The 20,488-nt window shown below is 41.5% G+C and overlaps 1 protein-coding gene across 1 annotated transcript in view; it reads left to right on the top strand.

Annotated features, from left to right (window-relative positions):
- The window catches only part of ARHGAP40 (Rho GTPase activating protein 40), a 113,607-nt gene that overhangs the window by 55,803 nt on the left and 37,316 nt on the right, over window positions 1–20,488 (top strand). Inside the window, exon 2 of the mRNA XM_036748254.1 lies at window positions 11,011–11,216. Coding sequence (XP_036604149.1) covers window positions 11,033–11,216 — 184 coding nt within the window. The 5' untranslated portion in view covers window positions 11,011–11,032. The remainder of the gene's footprint in view (window positions 1–11,010; window positions 11,217–20,488) is intronic.

Genomic DNA, 20,488 nt, shown 5'->3' with positions numbered 1-20,488 from the left:
TTATACTTGGGTTCAAAAAATCAACTTCATAAAATATAAGATATGTGTGTATGTGGCCAGACAGCAGTTTGTCTAAAATGATGTGTGGGTTTTGGTGTATTGTAAGTTTGATATAAATGTGATGTGACCACCAAAAAAAAGTTAATGCAATCTTAGGCAACATTTAAAAAGACAGTGACCAGACCAGGTTGTTGATTGTTCTGCTATATACTTTCTTGGTCAGATGACATCTGGTGCATTGTATTCAGGTCTGGGTGATACATTTTAGGATGGACATTGATAAATTGGAGAGTGTCCAGTGAAAGATTACCGTGATGTGAAAGGACCTCACAATCATGCCATATATATGAGTACTAGTTGAAGGAACTGGATTTGTTCATCATGGAGAAAAGAAGACTTTCTGGGGTGGGTTATGGCAGCAAAGTGATATGAGCTGTCTTCAAGTATTTAAAGGGTTGTGTTTCCATGTGATAACTTTGTTCTGCTTGGTCCCAGGAGAAAGAGAAGGTGCAAAGAAGAAAGTTTAGGTTTGAAGCAAGAAAAAATATCCTTATAATTTGTTGTTTGTTTCCTTATCAGGATAATGTGTTTATGTATGTGAGGGGGTGGCGGAAAGGTGAGGGAACAAGGAGAGGTTGTTGAACTAAATGATCTCTAGGATTCCTTCCTGCTCTTAATTCCTTCAGTCCTTTGAACAATGTATATGATAAGGGGGGAAAGGGAAGAGAATAAGCATTTGTTGTTGTTCTGTCATGTTTCAGTCATGTTGGACTCAACCACCATTTGGGGTTTTCTTGCTAGAGATACTAGAGTGGTTTGCCATTGACTTCTCCACTTCATTTTACAGATGAGGCTTCCTACCACTTTTCTTCTTGTCTAGTTCACTTTGGATGTGAGATTTGAAGGTAAAATTAATACAATCAGTCCTGGCCACCAAAGTTGGATTCACCACATGGGGAGGTGTGAACCTAGATATTGTCAATTTTAGGCTGAGGGCTGTGAGCCTCATGTAGTTGGTCACTCCCCATTCTGTATAGGCAGTTTGAGGCTTGAGCACTGTCCTATCCCCAAGAAATGGGTGGAAGCTCTTTAGATTAAATAATTCTGCTCTCTGTTCTCAGAGCTAGATTTTTTTTTTAAAAAAAGAGGCAAGGCATCAATCTAATGCTTACTAAATGCCAACCACTGTCCTAGGCACTAGGAATAAAAATAGAACAAGCAAGAGAGACCCTGCCTTCAAGGAATTTACATTCTAACTGGGAGAAGAAAACACAGAGAGGGAGGGTAGACTCATGGAGTGGCATGGAACTGTTTGGGGTCAAGATAAGGGAAAAGGTTGACTCTCAGAGCTAGGCATCTCCGGGATAGATTCCAAAGTTGTGCTGTAGAGGGAGAAGGAAAAAGAAGATGAAGACGATAACTGGAGTACAGTCAGCATGATGGGGAGATGGAAGGGAAGAGGGTTAATGAGGCTCTTGGCAACATTTATTTGACTCTGACATTGGGATTGGAAAAGGGAAATAGGAATCTTTATGGGGAGAGGACTCAAAGTCATGTGGGAACAGGATCAGTTAAAGGAACTGGGGATGTTTCACCTGAAGAAATGATGTACCTTTGGAGGGAAATGATTCCAGCCTCCTAGTATTTGATGAACTGTCAGGTGGAAGAGGGATTGACTGCTTAGCTCCTTCCCAAACATAGAACTGTGGACACCGGATGGGAGTGACCAAGAGGCAGATTGCAGTTTAATGTTTTAAAAAAGGCAAACAATGCTTCCTAATAATCAAAGCATTCTAAAAGTCAAATGGGCTTCATTAGGAGGTTCTTTAGGAGTTCTGCCTCCCTGGAGGAAGCAGAGATCCCCTTGTTGGCCTCCCCTCAGACACCTCATGTAGGATATCAGGAACTTGAGGGCAGGGACTACTTTTCATTTAGTCTTTGTCATCCTAGCATCAAATACAATGCCTGACACATAATATATATTTTAAGAAATGCTTGTTGGATTTTATTGAGTGCTGTAATGGGTAGGTCTAGGCTGAATGCAGCCATGACCTTTAATTTCACACTAGGGCTGGAAGTATGGCTAGATTCTTGCATGGACAGAAAGCATAAAGTTTTGTGATTCTATTATATGAAAGTAAATTGGAAATCTTATTCTTGTTGTATCTTGTTATATGTCTTTTGTAGTCTTAGTTTCATATCTTATTCAATTTCTTTTATAAAAGAGTTGTTTCCTAGTGAAGGTATGAGATTGATTATTAACCCGGAGACAGGGCTAGCAACAAACACCCAATGCCTGCTTATGAATTATTCCTTGGGCACACAAGGAGGGTTTCTGAATGGGGAAAGATGCCTTGTTGCTGATCCTTCCTTCTCTCTCCCTCCTGCTATTTTTGCTTCCTCCTCTCACACACCCACTTGCTCAATCCAGTGCCACAGAGCTTCATGTTCTCAAAGGGACACTCTAGAAGTCATGCACTTCAGCTCAACAAAAAATCTATTGGGTTCCTACTGTGTGCAAAGCACTGATGTGTGACTCCATGGCTCACAGAGCCCCTGAAGCTAAACCGGGCCTTCTGAAGGCTAGAAAATAGACTTGGCCAGGACACACTGCGCCGGTGCTTGGCTCATTGATTTTCATGTGTACTGATTCTTCTTTAGGCATGACGTGATAAATCAAAGGAAAACAGCATAGGTTGGGAGAGGGCCAGGGCAGAGACACAAGTATAGAAATGCCAAAGCTTATGGACCACATTGGATTTGAAGAGGGGATTTGAGTTGGTTACCTATCTGTGGCTTATTTTTTTAAAAAAGGCCATAGTCTCCCACTGTATCTGGGGCCATCTCCAGTCGTCCTGATCTACATCTCGCCGCTGGACCCAGATGGCTCTGGAAGAGAAAGTGAGGTTGGTGACTTTGCACAGCACTCCCTCACTTAAATCCAATTCACTTGCATGGCATGGCATCATCTCTCTGATTTTATAGTCCTCTTCAAGGACAAAGGACAAACAACAACCTGTTAGGCATTATAATCTCAAGCTAGGTGGCACAGTGAATGTAGCACTGGACTAGGAGTCAGGAAGACCTGAGTTCAAATCCAGTCTCAGACACTTACTAGTTGTGTGACCTTGGATAAGTCATTTAACCTCTGCCTACCTAGGTTTCCTCTACTATAAAATGGGGATAATAATAGCACTTCACAGGGTTGTTGTGAGGATCAAATGAGACAATATTTATAAAGCACTTAGCACAGAGCCTGACACATAGCAGGTACTTAATAAATGCTTGTTTCCTTCTTTCCTTCCTCTTCCAGATGTGTATGTGGTGGTACACCCATTATGTGTCCATGTACTTGCACCCTTCTAGACTTAACAAAAATTCAAATCTTCTACCTTGAGACACAGTTGAATATAATTTTGCACCTCCATTACACAGGAGTCAGGAATCTGATATAAAGCCAGTGGAACCTCAGTTATGGAAATGCTATTGTAATGATACTTTGATTAGTAAATCTACTGGGACCAAGGCTCTTGTAAAAACTCCCATTTCTACAGAATTTTATAGTTTACAAAAGTACTTTCCTCATAACAATCCTGAGAGGGTAGAATATTTGTCTCCCCATTTTAACCAACAAATGAATGAAAAGCTTTTATTGATCAACACCCCCTTTCCAGGAGCAGTGTTATTATTGATACCTATGGATGAGGAGGGAGGGTGTTAGCTCACTGGCCAAGAGGTAGGAGAGACACTGGGATGGTCCAAGGGGAATGTTGGATGGAATTTGAATCAGTCTGGAGTATGGGGGTCACAAAATACAGGGATTGTGTGTTAGTATTGACTGGCTCACTAAGTAGGTCAGTACTTCCTCAGGGTGGTGGCTCCCAATCTGAGTGAATTAAATCACTAAGATGAGGAAACTGAGTCTCAGGGAGATCAAGTGACTTCTTTAAGGTCACATAATTAATAAACCAAACTTAGGTCTTAAGATTCTAATCCCTGTTGCCTCTGAAATAACTCAACTTATTTCATATACCTGGGTAAGTCACAGACAAAATATATTATTGTGGGTCAGTTTTGTGATCAGAAAGTGGCGCTGTGGAATGTAGATTATGGACTTAAGACAAAATGGCAGCCATCAAGAATTTGCAAATTGTTATTTACACTTCATGCTTTGATGGATCCATACTCTCAATGGCATGGATATTCCATTCAGCAGTATAGGTCAGATCCCTTCCAAATTCTCTCATCTTGTTATGTTTTCATTCATGTTATTTTATAAAATCTTTCATAGAAGAGCCAAGCACTTATTACAGCAGACAACCTCCAATTTTTTTATGTGATCCAGTTCTCCCAGTAGTGTATCAACTTGGTTATGATTAAATGTTGGAAGTACCAGTGGTTAAATTCATGTGTGTGGATGGTCTAAGAACTGGAATTCCTAGAACCCTCTGTTCCATTTCCTCCCATTCCTCTGCCATCACTGTGGAAATGAAAGAGGACTACACAGGACTGAAGGTCATCTTGTATTTTCTGTTTCATGGGTCATTATGGCCAAAGAATTCATCACTTGGTAACTAAACTTATATTGATTTGCCTCTTGAGAGAAATTGTTATGTTAATAACTAATTATTAATTTGTGATTCATCCTTTTCCTCCTATTTCTTTAAGACCCAACTTCTGAAAAGGTCAGATAGTTTTAGAAGGGTGTAACAGTAAGGTAAACTCCCAGCCCTGCCCAGGTAGGTGCCTTAGTTATTAATATAATACTTACTAATATATTAATGTAATACTATGTATTAATATGATAATTTCTCTCATTCTCTATACTTACCTAGTCTGGTCTTCAGACAGCAGTCACATTATCTGTCCTCAAAATCATTTCCTAACTAGAGTTGGGAAAGGGGATGGTCCTGTGGTTTCATTGGTCTAGAGCAGGGGTGGGGAACCTGCATCCTTGAGGCCACATGTGGCCCTCTAGGGTCCTCAAGTGTGGCTCTTTGATGGAATCCAAACTTCACATTCTGTCAAAGAGCTGCACTTGAGGACCTAGAAGGCCACATGTGGCCTCGAAGCCACAGGTTCCCCATCCCTAGAGGATTATCAGGTAAGGAAACACCCTCTACCCATGCCGGTGGGTGCACTCTCTGCAACTTATAGATTTAAAGAGATGCCAAGAATGTGAAGAGGTTGAGTGATTTGCCAAGAGTCACAAAGTGGGACCTGAACAAAGTCTGCCTGGATTTGGGTCTGACTTGCTATCTACTTCACCACTTTGCTTCTTTATAAGTGTGTCTCTGGAACTTAAGAGTCCAGTCACAGAATTCAAGTGCATAAGGGTTAAAGGAACCTTAGAGGCTATCTAGTCCAGCTTTTCTCTGGTTAAATATTCCAATTGTAACATACAACAAATTGTCATTCAGCCTTTGCTTAAAGACCTCTAGTGAGAGGGAACTTACTACTTCTGGGGCAGCTCACTTGACTTGAATTTTGTTGTTTAGTTGTTTTCAGTCATGTGTAAGTCTTCTTGACCCCATTTGGGGTTTTCTTGGCAGAGATACTGATTTGCCATTTCCTTCTCCAGCTCATTTTATAGATGAGTAAACTGAGGCAGACAGGGTTAAGTGACTTACTCAGGGTCACCCAGCTAGTAAGTGTCTGGGGTAAGATTTGAACTTGAGTTTTCCTGATTCCAGGCTCAGCACTTTATCCCCTGCACCACTAGCTGACCTCTTACCTTGAATAGCACTAATCATTTCAGAAAGTTTTTCTTGCCTCAAGCACAAGTCTGTCTCTGTGCAACTTCTCCCTATTGCTTCTTATTCTAGGAGGTAGCAAAACAATTATGATCCCTCTCTTATGTTGTTAGCCTCTTAGATATCTGAAGAAAACTGCCCTGTCCTCCTATGGCTTCTTTTCTCCAAGTTAAAAATCCCTTGTTTCCTTAACTGAAGAGGCTGCTGAAGTAGTTGTCTACACAAGAGCTGGCCTCAGAACGATGAAGACCTGAGTTCAACACATTATGGCTGTGTGACCATGATCAAATCACTTGACCTCTTAGTGCCTAGACCAGTGGTCTCCAAAATAGGGGTTGTAGCCCTATTTCTTTAACTTCTCAATTTCTCATCACACATGGCCAATCAAGTCCCAAATCTTGTTTCTACCTATACAACCTTACTATTCCAAGCATATTGGCCTAATTGGTCTCCCTGAATCAAGTATCCTCTCCCCACTGAAATCTATCCTCTGCTCAGCTGTGATTTTCCTCCCCCAAAATGATTTTCCTAAACCTCAGATCTGGCCGTGTCACTTCTCTACTCAGTAAACTCCAGTAGCTCCCTATTGACTCTGGTCTAGGATCAAATCTTATTTAAAATATTTATCTTATCCCCTTTTAATTTCTATTTTGTTTCATAATGTATATCATTATTTATACTTTAGCCATGTACATAATTTATGGAAAGGCGAACATACACCTATTAGGGATAGGGCTCAAACATTTTTTACTAAGAAAGGTGTATGATCAATAAAGCTCAGTGCTCCTCTAGACAACTCTGTAAGACTGTAAGCTGCAAAGAAGTGGTGAGCTGCATTGGTAGAGGGAGCTTCCTAACCTGGGAGCTCCCTTTGCCAATGATACCAGAGGTCCAGGCCCTAACCTGACCTTGATCCTTCAACCACGCCTTGAATGTTATGGTTTCTGTTTACTCAACATTCTTTTTAGTACCTTGCCCCAAAATGTTGCTGCTTGACTTTTATAAAAAGCAGCAATAACAAATATGCAGAAGTCAAATGACAAATATGAGAACTTCAGAGAATCATGGCATTATTTGTATGAACTGACACAGTATGAGGGAAGCAGAATCAAGAAAACAACATAAAAAAGATTATAGCAATGTAAATGTTAAAAATCACTAAAAGAAGATGAAATCTGAGAAGCTTAAAAACCAATGAAAGTTTTAGAGATGAAAAAAATGAAGCATATCTCCTTGCTCATGGCAGAAAGGGCAGGAACTACTGAGACAGAACAATGTATATGTTGTCAGCTATGGGTTTTGTTCTGGGGTGGAGGGTTCAATCTGGAGAGAGGTGGGAAATGACTTTCATGCAAAGACAAAAAAAGGTAGAATTTATTAAGATAATATGGGATAGAAATGAAAATGAAATAAAATGTGAATAGAACTTAGTTAAATTATCCTGATGTGATCAGTCCTCTGACCGTGGCTTAATGCTATGGGACTGTTACCTCCCTTATTCTGGATATTATACCTTTCAATGTAGCCTGAGAGCATATTAGCACCTTTGGCTACTGTTACATTATTCATTGATATTGACCTGGAAATCTAAAAATCCCAAACCTTGTCCCATATGAACCCTGTTTCACCATGCCTCCATCATCTTGTATTATGGTACAGTCTTTTGTTCCATTGGGTCAAGATCTTTTTATACTCCAACCCCTTTCATCCACCATATCCCTCCCAGCTTCATGTCATCAGAAACTTTGATAAACATACCATCTATGCCTTTATCTAAATCAGTGGTGAAAAAAGTGGTCAACAGGGTCAAATACTGATCCCTGAAGCAGTCCACTAAAGACCTCTCTCCAAATTGACATCAAGCTTTTTTATTAATGATGGCTCTTTGGGTTTAGTTCTGAATTCACCTAGGTATACTGTTGTTTAGCCCATGCTACTCCATCTTGTCCACAAAGATAGCATGAGAAACTCTGTGTAGTGCTTGACTGAAATCTTAGTAAACTATGTCTATGGCAGTATCCTGATTTACCAGTCTTGTAATCCTGTCAAAAAAGGAATTGAGGTTAGTCTGGCACAACCTGTTTTTGGAAGTCATGTTGGCTTTCAATGATCAGAGTTTCTCTTTCTAGATGTTCACAAGGCATACCTTAATTATATGCTACAGAATCACGCCAGGAATTGAAGTCAAGTTCACTGACCTGTCTATAACCAGCAGACTCAGTTTTCTTTTTCGAAAATCAGCACAGCATTTGACTTTTTCCAATCCCATGGAACAATTATTCCTATTCGTGATGATCTCTCAGAAGTGACGAACAGTAGCTCAATCTGAATCACATGCTCTGGTTCTTTCATTACCCTAGGATATAGTTTATCCTGCCCTGGGGATTGGAATTCATAAAAGGCAGCTAGATGCTTTCTTACTATCTACTTGCTTATCTTGAGTTTCAAATCTTGCTTACTATTTTTTTTTCCTCAGCCTTCCAATTGTAATGGCAAGTAAAGTGGGACTTTTTGTTGTCTTTTGTTTTGGAGTGCTTCTCAGCACTAAGGCAGTCAAGTACCTTTGAGTCTTGCCTTTGTTTGTAGGACGGCTCACACCCTTTTGCTAATTAGGTCATGAGAGGTGTGAAGCCCTCAAGAAGTATGAAACCCTTGGGCTCTGAAAAAGGGCACATATGCCCAGAGTATCCCAGTGAACTCAGAAGAGAATTGAAAATTGAGAACCCTCAGAATTGTAGGAGGAGAGATTTTGTTTGAGGGCTCACTCTTTGGAAGAGTGTTGGTGTAGAGACTCTGGGTAGCTGTTAAGGAGCCCCCCAACTTTGAAAACCCAGATGTTGGTGCCTCTCTGGTAACTATGTATGTATAGCTTTGGTCAGACAGCTAGAAGCCTGTCTGTTGATTTGTGTTATTTGCCCTGTTTATATTTTCTCTGTTTGTAATTTCTGTTTGTATTTTATCTGAAATTCAGGATGCTGACTTTTCCCCCCGATCTAAGTGAATGATATATGTATATTTAATTAAAGTGAGATTGTTAATCCCTTAAAGTTGCTTTCCTTAGAAAGGCAGATCAAAGAACCTGTGCTAGCAGCCCTCCTGTGTGCTGGTGTTATTGATCTTATGCTGCCATGGTAGCAGCAAGTAGCATTGTTATTACACCAATTCAAAGATTATTCACTTTGACAGAAAGAGAAAAAACAATGAGAATTGAGAAGGTCCCCAAAGTAGTCCTATCCTTGCTCTGATGCTCCCCTTTCCCACAACATAGCTAAAAATGTTCTTTCTGGTTGTCCTCAGTCATTGAGCTCCTGACACTATTCTTTAATGGCCATTGTGCTTAAGTATTCATCTTCCGTTCCCTGACCTTGAGTCCACCTTCTATGCACTTCCTTTTAAAATCTCCAATGGTCAGTGAGCTCTCTTTGCATCATCTTTTGTCATTGTTTAGTTGATTAGTCACGTCTGACTCTTTGTAACCCCATTTAGCGTTTTCTTGGCAAAGATACTGAATGGTTTGCCATTTCCTTCTCCAGCTCATTTTACAGAGGAAGAAACCAAGGCAAACAGAATTAAGTGACTTGCCCATAGTCACACATCTAGTGTGTATCTGAGGTCAGATTTGAACTCAGGAAGATGAGTCTTCTTGACTCCAGGCCCAAGCACTCTATCCGCTGTACCCCCTAGTTGTACCTAGATACCCCTTGCGTCATTCTCCCTTTCTCCTCCTCACTGGAATTGTTTCTCTTTGGGTTTTCAAAATTTTCATTCTTGAGAGCTTCCTGTTTTTCTTGTGCTGATTTCCCTGTAGAATTTGAATTCATGGGATCCTATATGTTCTTTTTCTGAAGGTTTTGAAATCTGCATTCTCAAAACCCAGGGTGCATGTCAGGCAGTGTTCAGCTTTCCTCTCCTCCATCCTGAACTCTTAAGTTGAGCAGCAAAGTCAATAAACATGAGCAATGCTCAGGGTAAAAAGGGAATCATAAGAGGTTGCAGTGGAGGGAAGGGAGGCATAAAAAAAGAAGATAGTATTGGTGTTACAAATTTTTTTAAAATTAAAATTCTTCATATTGTTTAGTTTGACACCCTGGCAAGTCTTGATTTCTCTCAAATCTTGGACTTTTAAAATAACACTTCATTTTTTCTTCATTTTTTGGAGGGGGGAAGGCAGGGCATTTGGGGTTAAGTGACTTGCCCAAGGTCGTATAACTAGTAAGTGTGTCAAGTGTCTGAGGCTGGATTTGAACTCAGGTCCTCCTGACTCCAGGGACTGTGCTCTACTCACTGCGCCACCTAGCTGCCCCAAAATAATACTTTATTATAGTTGACAAAAGTGGTTGTTCAGTTGTTTCAGTTGTGTCTGACTCTTCGTGACCCCATTTGGGGTTTTCTTGGCAAAGATACTCGAGTGGTTTGTCATTTCCTCATCCAGCTCCTTTTGCAGATGAGGAACTGAAGCAAACAGAGTTTAGTGAGTTGCCCAGGGTCGCACAGCTACACAGTGTCTGAGGTCAGATTTGCATTTGGGTCTTCCTGACTCCAGATGCGGTACTCTATCCACTCTGCCACCTAACTGCCCTTAGGTTATTATTATTATTAATTATACCACATTTTAAAGATGAGGAAACTGCGGCTGAGGGAGATTAAGTCACTTGTCCAGGGTCACACAGCTAGTGAATGTCAGAGGTAGATTTAACTGAGATCTTTAAGTCCAACATTATCCATTGTGCCACCTAGCTAGTCCTTCTCTTCACTTGGTGGCCGTGGAAGGCAGTGTTCTGGCAAATGGATACATCGTTGGTGATCTTGCTTTTTTCCCCTCGGTTTACTTTGGAGGTATCAGAGTTGGATAGGCAGGAGAGAATTAAACTTGGAGTCAGATCCTGCCTATGATACATTCTGTGTGACCCTGGGTAAGTCACTTCTCCCCTTGGAGCTACACTGTCTTCATTTATTTAAAAAAATGCCTGAAGTACCTACCTCATAGGGTTGATGTAAGGCTTAAATAAGAAAATGTATGTAAAGCATTTTACAAATTTAACAGCAATTTATATGCGGTAGTTATTGTTGTGATCTGATAAAACAGAATCTTTAACATTTAAAAATTTTTGAATGCTAAATGTAAACAAAAATTTAAAAAAGAACAATAATGCCCTGTTTGTATTAGTGTACCTTTCTGATTGATCTTCTCAGCATTAAAAACATTTTTTGTTGTAAAACTGTATCTTTCTTGACTGGTTTTTACTTTTCTTTGCAGAAATCCCACTTTCCCATGCAGCATGAACCAGTTTCCAGTAAAGAGTTCTTCCAGGTGTCAGCCCCTGGAAGAGTCAAACTCCTCCTGGCTCCCCTCCATAGAGAGCCTCTCATTGGATGACTTCTGGATGGAGGTGGAGAGCATGAAGCAGAGCGGTGAGCTGAAGCAGGAGGATGGTAGTGCCACTGAAGCCCAGATCCCAGAGGGTGAGTAACTCTGCTGCTGCTAAGCACGGGAGGGGAAAACCGAAAGGAGGGTGGTGTGGTGGCAGGTTCCACAGAGAAAACATTTCATTTTGAAATATTAAATGTGAAAGAATGAGTGCATTGGCTCAGGGCAGACAGCTAGGGTGGCACAGTGAATAGAGCTCTAGGCTTGGATTCAGGAAGACCTGAGTTCAAATGTGACCTCAGACTTGTACTAGCTGTGTAACCCCAGACTCGTACTAGCTGTGTGACCGTGGGCAAGTCACTCCCCCCTGTTTCCCTCAGTTTCCTCATCTGTAAAATGAGTTGGAGAAGGGAATGGCAAACCACACCAGGATCTTTGCCAAGAAAAACCCAAATGGGGTCATGAAGAGTCAGACAGACACACTGAAATGACTGAACAACACCAATGAGGTTTTGATTGAGTTGTATGGCAGAGAGAGAGGGGCAGGGGGAGAGAGAGGGAGAGAGACAGAGAGAAAGAGAGACTGATTCAGTTCAGCTAACATTTGTTAGCATCTATTTAGTGTAGAGCAATGGAGGAGGTACAAAGCACAGATAATTGTTTCCTAGCCTCTGGGAGCTTGCAGTCTAATAAGTTAAGATTCAAACACAGACAACTTACACCAAATAGGAGATGAGTATAGACATGAGGTGAAGAGCCAAGTACATTACGGGGTCCTGGAAGGAAAAGGTCCTTACCAACACAGTGCTTCTTGTAGGAGCTGGCATCTGAGCTCTAATTGCATTATATTTATCTCTGTAAATCAGGTGTCCAATAACTCGTTTTTAAAAGATTTTTTTGGTAGCTGTATTTCAGCGTAGTTTTCCTCCATAATCCTGTGTATTGGTTTATTATGCCTTTAAAAACTTTCTGCAAAGGGGTCCATAGACTTTACCAGACTGCAAAAGAAGTCTATGACACCCAAGAGTTTAGGAACTGCTGGTGTGAATGTTTATTCCCTCCTTACCCCACTCCCCAACCCCCTCAGAATAATGAAGACTCCCTGAGGACACTGTGCCCCTCTCAGAGCTCTAGAGGACCCAGAGGAGATAAGGGAGTAGTTTTCTAGTTCATGAACCCCCTCACCAGTGTGCTTCCTCCTGTGACTATCGGTTGATATCTATTAGTCTGACAGACAATAAGCTTTTAGAAGGGGGTATTTACTAATGTGCTATATAGGACAGTTGGTATAAAATTCCTCCCCCCCCCAAAAAAAAGAGTCTGTAACACACTTTCTCACAAGTACATACTGAGTCCAAGGGAAAGAGGGCTTGAGATTAGAGCGTATGTGGCAAAGGGCAGTAGGGAGTAACTCAGCTTGCTGGAGTACTCATGGTGTTCTCTTATGGTAAGCTGTAGCTGTCTTCTGGGTTCTTTGCAGGTTCCTGAAGCTATCTTTCTTCAGGTTATCTAGCTTGTCCTCACATCCTGATAATGGTGCTGCCATCAGTCATTGCTATCTCTGCCACCATTCACTGCTGTCCCAGGAGATGCTGCTGGGATGCCAATGAGCAGTCCCAATTCCCAGAACCCTCTGAAGTTCGCAAGGTCATGCTTTGGTGAAGGGGGAAGGAGGAAAGACAAAGGTGCTCTTCCCCAAATGATTTCCTTACAGAGGCTTGACTATGACTGCTTCCACCGCTTGAGAGCCAGACCCTAGCATGGGAATCCAGAGTGACCAGCTATTTTATGCAAAACCTATAGATCTGTGACTTTTTTTTTTCTGTCAATCCTAATACACTTCTTGCTGTATCTAATTGAAAAACCTTTAGTTGGTTGATCGGCTTGATTGATTCAGTGGAGATGGCTAGGCTTGATTTACACCTGGTTCACACCTCTGATTGATTAAAATTCTGTTGAGAGCTCTGGATGACTTCAATCCTTATGTAAGGAAGAGCCTGCCACAACTGCTGTCTAGCATTAGAATAATTGAGGGAACGGGATGCTCATCACTAGGCAGCTGGTGGTGCAGTGGACAGAGTGATGGTCCAGGCTTCAGGAAGGCCCGAATTCTAGTCCTACTTCAGACATTTAGTTACCGTGTGACCCTGGACGAGTCATTTAACCTCAGTTTCCTCACCTGTGAAATGAGAATAATGATAGCGCCTACTTCACAGCATTGCTGTGAGGGTTTAATGAGCTAATGTTTATTTGTTTTTAAAAGGGAGGTGTGTGTCTAAGCACAAAAAGTACCCAGCATATATATTTATATATAGGCACTATATAAATGTTTATTCTCTCCTTCCCTAGTCTATGGGGAATGTTGTAAAAAAACTAATCTTGCATTGTCTGGGAGGTCTTCCAAGTCCCTTCCAACTCAGAGCCTATTATTCTGTGACTCTATCAGCTTAATACTAATAATGTCCCATTTTTTAAAAGTTTTACAATTTACCAAGCTTTTTTATATACATTCTGATTTGGCCTTCACAATATCCTTCAAGGTGCACAGGGTAGGAAACTCCACTAATGTTCTTTCTTTTAGGGAGGCCGTGTGGTTCAGTGGAAGGAGCAGTGGCTTTGGTGTTAGAAGACTTGGGTTCAAAACTTGGCCCCTATAGTTATTACTTGGGCAAATATCTTAGCCTCTGGGGCTGTTTCCTAAAGGATGAAAAGAACGGCTTGGCCCGTTAGGCCTCTGAGGTCTCTTCAAAACGACAGCGTGCAAGGCTCTGGGGGACACAGATATAAAAATGAATTTTTCTTTCCCTCAGAGAGCTTATCTCCTTGGCTTGTTTGTGTGTAGTGTATGTATTTGTGTGTGGAGTGTATGTGTTTATGTGTATGGTAGGTATGGCATTTGTATGTGTGGTATGTGTATAGTATGTATATGTGGTATGTGTGTAGTATGTATATGTGTGGTATATACTGTGTGTGTAGTGTGTATGTGTGTTGTGTTGTGGTATATATATGTGTATGGTCTATGTGTTTATGTGTGGTAGGTGTGAGGTCTGTATCTGTGTGTGTAGTGTAGTATGTGTATTTAATGTCTGTGGTTTTTGTATGTGTGGTGTGTGCATGCCTCCTATTTACCTAAGATAGAAAGCGTACGCAAATGAGAGAGAGACACAGAGACAGAGACAGAGAGAGAGAGACTGAGAGATCCACCATAGTTGATAGGAAGGGCATCATTGAAGGTCTTGTATAAGAGGTAGCACCTGGACTATGCTTTGAAGGAAGCAAGGAAGACATTTTTGCAGGGCAGATTCTGCCTGGCTATGGGCCATTTGCAAATTTCAGAAGTACATCTCCTTTCCTTCAGGTCATTAATAAAAGTGTTGAACGAAACAGGTAGGGTCAATGGTAGAACTCAGAGGCACTTCATTGGAGACATCACTCCTGGTACATACAATCATTCATCAACCAGCTGTGAATCCACTTAATCATACAATCATCTAGCTTGTATTTCTCCATCTTGCCTATAAGGATATTATGAGAGACTTTATAGGATCCTAAGGTTTGGAGCTAGAAGAAACTTTCAAGGATAAAGACCATGTCAGAGAGAGTTGTCTCCCAAGGCATCAACTCCTCAAAGAATAAACTCATCATGAGATTCCCATCTCCCATCCCTGGCATGTGTGTTATAGATGTATATATACACTCCATGGGGATATTGTCATTTGGACCCCCTCTATTCTATTGGGTTGAGATCCCCCTTTCATTCCTCTGGGTTTAATCCCTCATTTTACAGATGTGGAAACCAAGGCCCAGAGCGATGTAGCAAGGAGCAGAACCAGGATTCAAGCTCCGGTCTCTGACTCCAAAGCCAGTACCCTTGCCAGTATACTATGGTGAACTTGACAGGTATTTAATTGACATCAAGATCCAGTGTGTCTGATATTCTTCTGATTAGCCAGCCTGATAAGAGATAGCATTCTTACTTATGTGGTATAACAAGTCCTTGTCTAAAAGATTTCTCTATTTGTCAATCCTTGTCAATATAATTCTTTAAATATGTCAAATAACTGCAGATATTCTTCTCACCCTGTTCTCCAAATAGTCCCCAAACAATACCCAGACCCAAAGGAGTAGATGCTCTTCTGGCTCTTTTGCCTTTTTGTCTTATCTCTACCCCTCCCCCCATCTCCTCCTCCCCAAATCCAAAGTAGATGAAACATTCCCTTCCAGGTCTTGCTGGTTGTAACCAGCAGAGACCGGCATGGTGAGATGGGGATGTGAACTTCCATAATGAGTGGAACTGTGCTTTCGGCTTTTTTTACCCTGCCCTTGTGATTGTTTATGTCCTTTCTCCCTCCCCTGCCCCAAGTAAATTTGTGTCTGACACCCACAGACTACACTTTTGGTAGTCTTAGCTTTAGAGACAATCTTTGCAGAGTAGAACTTAAGAGGAGCTCAACATTCTTTCTAGTTTCCTTTATCTGGGACTTTCAGGAACATTAGTACATAATCCATTCCCTTGCTTATGTAACAGGTAAAATTAAGGTAGACTGAGGCACAAAGTTCTAAGCACAATCAATTTATTAATAAAGGGCAAATTTACCAATAAATAAGACTTCAGCTTCCCTAGCAAAGCTAAGACCCCACATGAGGGGGACAGCTCTCTTTTATAGTTTTTAGGAGTATGGAAAATAGGAAGGCTGGCATCATAGATGGAAGAAAATATGATTGGATGGAAATTAGGAATGAAGGCTAGCGACAACTCTCTTTTTTCCCTCCTGTGACTAAGAAATGTTTATTGTTTGAGTCCACCTGCATCTGCAAGGGCAGAGATAGCAAATAAGACATTCATGAAGGATAATTTGTTGGTGTAAAGATACTAGACCAGACTCCTTGGTGCCTGCTTGCATCCTTTAAAGGTAACAGATTTCCTTTGCACAAGAATAGAAGAATGATTAACAGAACTGGATTTCTAAACCTAACTCATTACAGGCCTGTTAAATTTCTTAATTAAGTTCAGAGACAAAGAATCATGACTTAGGCAGTTACAGGACAGAAATCAATTAACTGTAAATAGGATCAATTAAAAAAAGACATAGAATCAATCTGATTATTTCACTCAAGAAGATTCAGTGGCTCCCTATGGCCTTTAGGATAAAATACATACTCCTCTGTCTGGCATATAAAGCTATAAAAGCCACCATTTTGGGGTGGGAGAATTTTCTTACACCAGAGCTCTCAGATCGTTCAGGCCAGGTTCAGACCTGAAGGAGACTAACACCAAAGAGAGAGAATCAAGCTTTTTTTCATACTCTTTGGCTCATTATACCCCATCCTGGAGCCCTAGGAAAAATCTCTAAAAGCTTAGGAATGGCTCGTGGCTAGCGTCTCCTCCAAAGGAATTAACAGGATTGTTTACACATAGGTACAAAGAAGACGAGGTATAGGACAACTTTTTCTTTCTTCCACTAAAGAAGAAATGCTTAAAACACAAAAGGACCCATAACAGTATGTTGACATTTAAAGTATGTAACAGTAAGCTATACCCCCCCCCCATCATACTCTCATGAATATGATAATTCCTGACCTATTGAACTCACAAAGTTGTTATCAAGGTTGGAACCACCCATCTCAGGATTGCTGTTTGGTCACCTGTGCTCAGGGAAAGAAACAGAAGAGACAGCCAGAGACTTGAGGTCCAGTCTCAGGTTTATCCAGGCTGTCCGGTGTTCACTGTCACGTGCCATGGACCTTCCATAACTTCGAGGGATGGAAGAGGTGGAAGATTCTCCTTCCCACTCCCCTTGCTGGAAATCTGGGGAGGGCTTGAAGAGTCCTGACATGTTTGACAAACGGGAAGAGAGAATGCTCACTGAAGTTGTCTTTCCTTTTAACGTCTATTGAGTTAGGCAGCTTTTCCTGCTTAGCGGCCAGTCCTGTTAGGTTTGGCTCCTTTCCTCCCCCCGCCGCCATCCCAACTTCCCTATCACAGGGACCAAGAGACCAACCACAAGTTTCTGTTTACACTTTTGCTTTAGCAAATATCCAGGGCAAATGTGTTCATCAGAAACAGTCCAGTGACGGGGCCACTGGAAGGGACGAGGGTGTGGGCTGAGCTCCACAGGAAGGGCTCCAGACAAAATAGATAAAGGGGTTTTCCCCTTTACAAAGTCTCTTACAATCTGGCTCCAGTCCCCCCTCCCCCAGTTCCCTTCCAGGCTTATTACGTATTATTCCCCTTCATAGACTTTATTTCAGCCAAACTCTCCTACTTGCTGTTGCCTATACAAGGCCTTCTGTCTCCTGTCTTCATTCCTCTGCTCTAAGCTCTACTGCCTAGAATGCATTCCCACCTCTTAGAATCTGTAGCTTCTTTCAAAGCTCAACTCATGTTGACTTTGACTCATGTACGACTGTTCCTGATTCCCCCATCTATTTCTTTCCCCATCCAGTATTAGTTTTTATTTTCTTTGTATGTAATTTGGATTTTCTTATCTGTGTACTCATTGTTTTGAGCTCCTTGAGGGCAGGGGCTTTAAAAAAATTTTTGTCTTTGTATTCCCAGCACCTAGGACCCCAAAGCACATAGTAGGTGCTTTACAAATGCTTGCTAATTAAGGGAAATAACGAGTAATGTACAGTCCCAATCCACTGGATCATAGGATTAGAGATTTTTATCTGGAAGGGATCTGAAAAGCCATGTAATTCAACCTCTTTATTTTTAAACACATGAGAAAACTGAGGTCTAGAGAAATTAAGTAATTGGTTTCAGGTCACACAGGAAGTGGCAGAGCTAAACTTGGAACACAAGGTCTCCAATTCCACATCCAGGTTTCTTTTTGCCGCATTAGACTGTCTCTAGGTCATTTAGTTCCTGGGTGAAACTGGAAGATCAGAGGGCAAAGCAATTTGCATTTACTATATGAATGTCAGTGATTCTGTAGTAGAGCTGTTACCAACTGCCTTCTGGATAAATGGTAGAGGACACTGGTGGGCATGCCTGTATCTCCTCATTCTTTGTTTTCTAGTGGCCAGTATGCCTTATAATGCTGGGGAGTCTCTGGAGGAACCCCGTGGGCTCCAATTTACACTTCCATGTTTTGCCAGGTTTTAAAATGGCTCCTAAGTATGTGGAGAGGAGGAAATTTTATCCACAACATAGGGAGTCCATGAAGGGACAGATGACTTTTTAGATAATTGAGCTCAGATGGATGTGGCCTCTATCACAGAAGAGCTGCTCTTACTAAAGGACCAAGTATATGGGATATTTTTCCCATTTTAGTTTGCCATTTAGCTCTTTCTTTCTTTCCTTCTTTCTTTCTTTCCTTCCTTCTTTCTTTCGTTCTTTCTATGGTGACAATGGATCTTCTAACTTGTAAAAACTGTTTTTAGTGAGAAGAAATTGAACATTTTGGGGCTAAAAGGAGTTTTGCGATTGGACAGATAAAGCTTCAGGTAGAAAATGATAATGATGATAAACATTTGTATAGTGCTTAGTGGTTTATAAATGAATATGGCAGCTGTAAAGGACCAGGCTTCCTCTGAGCTTAGACCCGGCCCTTCAGTTTATCACTAGGTTCTGTTTATTAAAGAAGTGGGTCATTACAGACAGTCTCTGACATCAGTTGGGGAAAGTTAATTTTCTGAGAACAAGGATGATTTTTCTAGGTTAAGCTTCATTATAGACCAGCAGGATCTCTAATTAAATTGTGTGCTCAACATCCCGACCAAATCCAATTTTATTTTGAAAATTTGTGATTATTTTGAATAAGAAGCTAAGCTGCCCATGGAACATGGACAGCGAATTCCAGAGTCCTGGAACTTGATAGGCTCAGTTGGAGACCCCTTAGCTAGACTTTACTGTCAGAACATGCCCCCCCCCAGCCTATAACTCAGTTGATGAGCTGGTGAGAAAAAGGCAAAGAGCCACAGAGCACTCGGTAATTTCTCCTTTCTTTTCCCTTCCACTCCTTCCCTTTCCCTTTTTTTGTTCTTGCTTTTACTTATCTTCTCTCTCTCTCTCTCTCTCTCTCTCTCTCTCTCTCCCCCCCTCCGTCTCTCCTTCCTTCTCTCCTTCCTTCTTCCTTCCCTCCCTCCCTCCTTCCCTCTCTCCCTCCTTCCGTCCCTTCATCCTTCCCCTCCCTCCCTCCCTTCCTTCTTCCTCCTTTCCTTCCTTCTATCCTTCCTTCCTTCCTTCCTTCTTTCCTTCTCTCCCTTCCTCCCACCCTGGAGGTTCACTCTACCCCTTTAGCCTCTTAACCTGGAAAGCTCACTATGATCCAGTCTTCTCACCCTGGAAATACATTCTGCCTGTGCAGCCCCTTTCTCTGTCTGATCAGTTCCTCCCTGAACCTCCATTTCAAGGAAAGTGTCCAAGTCAGCTACATCTTCATTTTCTTTTGGGCTCATCTCCTAACTCTCCTGATTCCCCCCTCCCTCCACTATTCCTCTCCTCTTTCCTTCCCCTCCCCCCAACTTTTTTGTTATTTTCCCCCTTTAGAGCTGGGGCTTTCTTTTTGATTGTATTTGTATTCCCAGTGCTTAGCACCATGCCTAGCACAGGGGTGGGGAACCTGTGGCCTTCTAGGTCCTTGGCTGTGGCCTTTTGACTGAGTCCAAGTTTTACAGAACAAATCCTTCTATTAAGGATTTTTGTTCTGTGAATTTTGAATTCAGTGCTAGGCCCTAGCCCATAATAAGTGCTTAATAAATGCTTGTTTACTGCTTCCTTCCTTCCTTCCTTCCTTTCTCTCCCTCTTTCTGTCTCTCTCTTCCTCTCTTCCTTCCTTCCTTCCTTCCTTCCTTCCTTTAATTCATTTCCTTCTTTCTTTTCCTTTTCTTCTTTCCCTTCCTTTCCTTCCTTCCCTTTCTTTCTGACTTTCTTTTGGGAAGGAATATGGCCTCAGATAAAAATGCTGTACGGTGCCATTTACCATTAAGGATACTTCAAGAACCCATGATTTAATCAGTGTATGTCCTCTACCACTAACGACAGTTACAGGCCCTACCATGTCAGTTGTTGGTTTTATGGGTTGCTGCAGTTGAGACATTCCAAACCTTAGTGGCCAGCTTTCTGGTGATGAACTTCTTTCTGGACCAGGCCTATACTCAAAGTCTTTCCAGTTTGGTAGGATCTATCAGAGCTTAACTTGGTTAAGATGATCTTAAAGAACTCCAGGTCACCTCCATGCCCATGTGAGTCATCAGAGAATGTCAGTGGAGGCTCTGGTTTGAAACCTTTAATAAAATAGCATCAGTTGCTATTTCTGGTGCCTGGGGCCTTTGAATGCCTGGCAATTTTCCCTTGACACACACCCATTAGGGTTGTTCCATAATGTTTATTTCTTAAAAATGATCAAGGGCTGACAAGTGA

This window comes from Trichosurus vulpecula, chromosome 3 (genome assembly GCF_011100635.1).
Source record: "Trichosurus vulpecula isolate mTriVul1 chromosome 3, mTriVul1.pri, whole genome shotgun sequence".
Classification (NCBI taxonomy): Eukaryota; Metazoa; Chordata; class Mammalia; order Diprotodontia; family Phalangeridae; genus Trichosurus; species Trichosurus vulpecula.
This window is presented reverse-complemented; position numbering and strand designations above follow the sequence as displayed.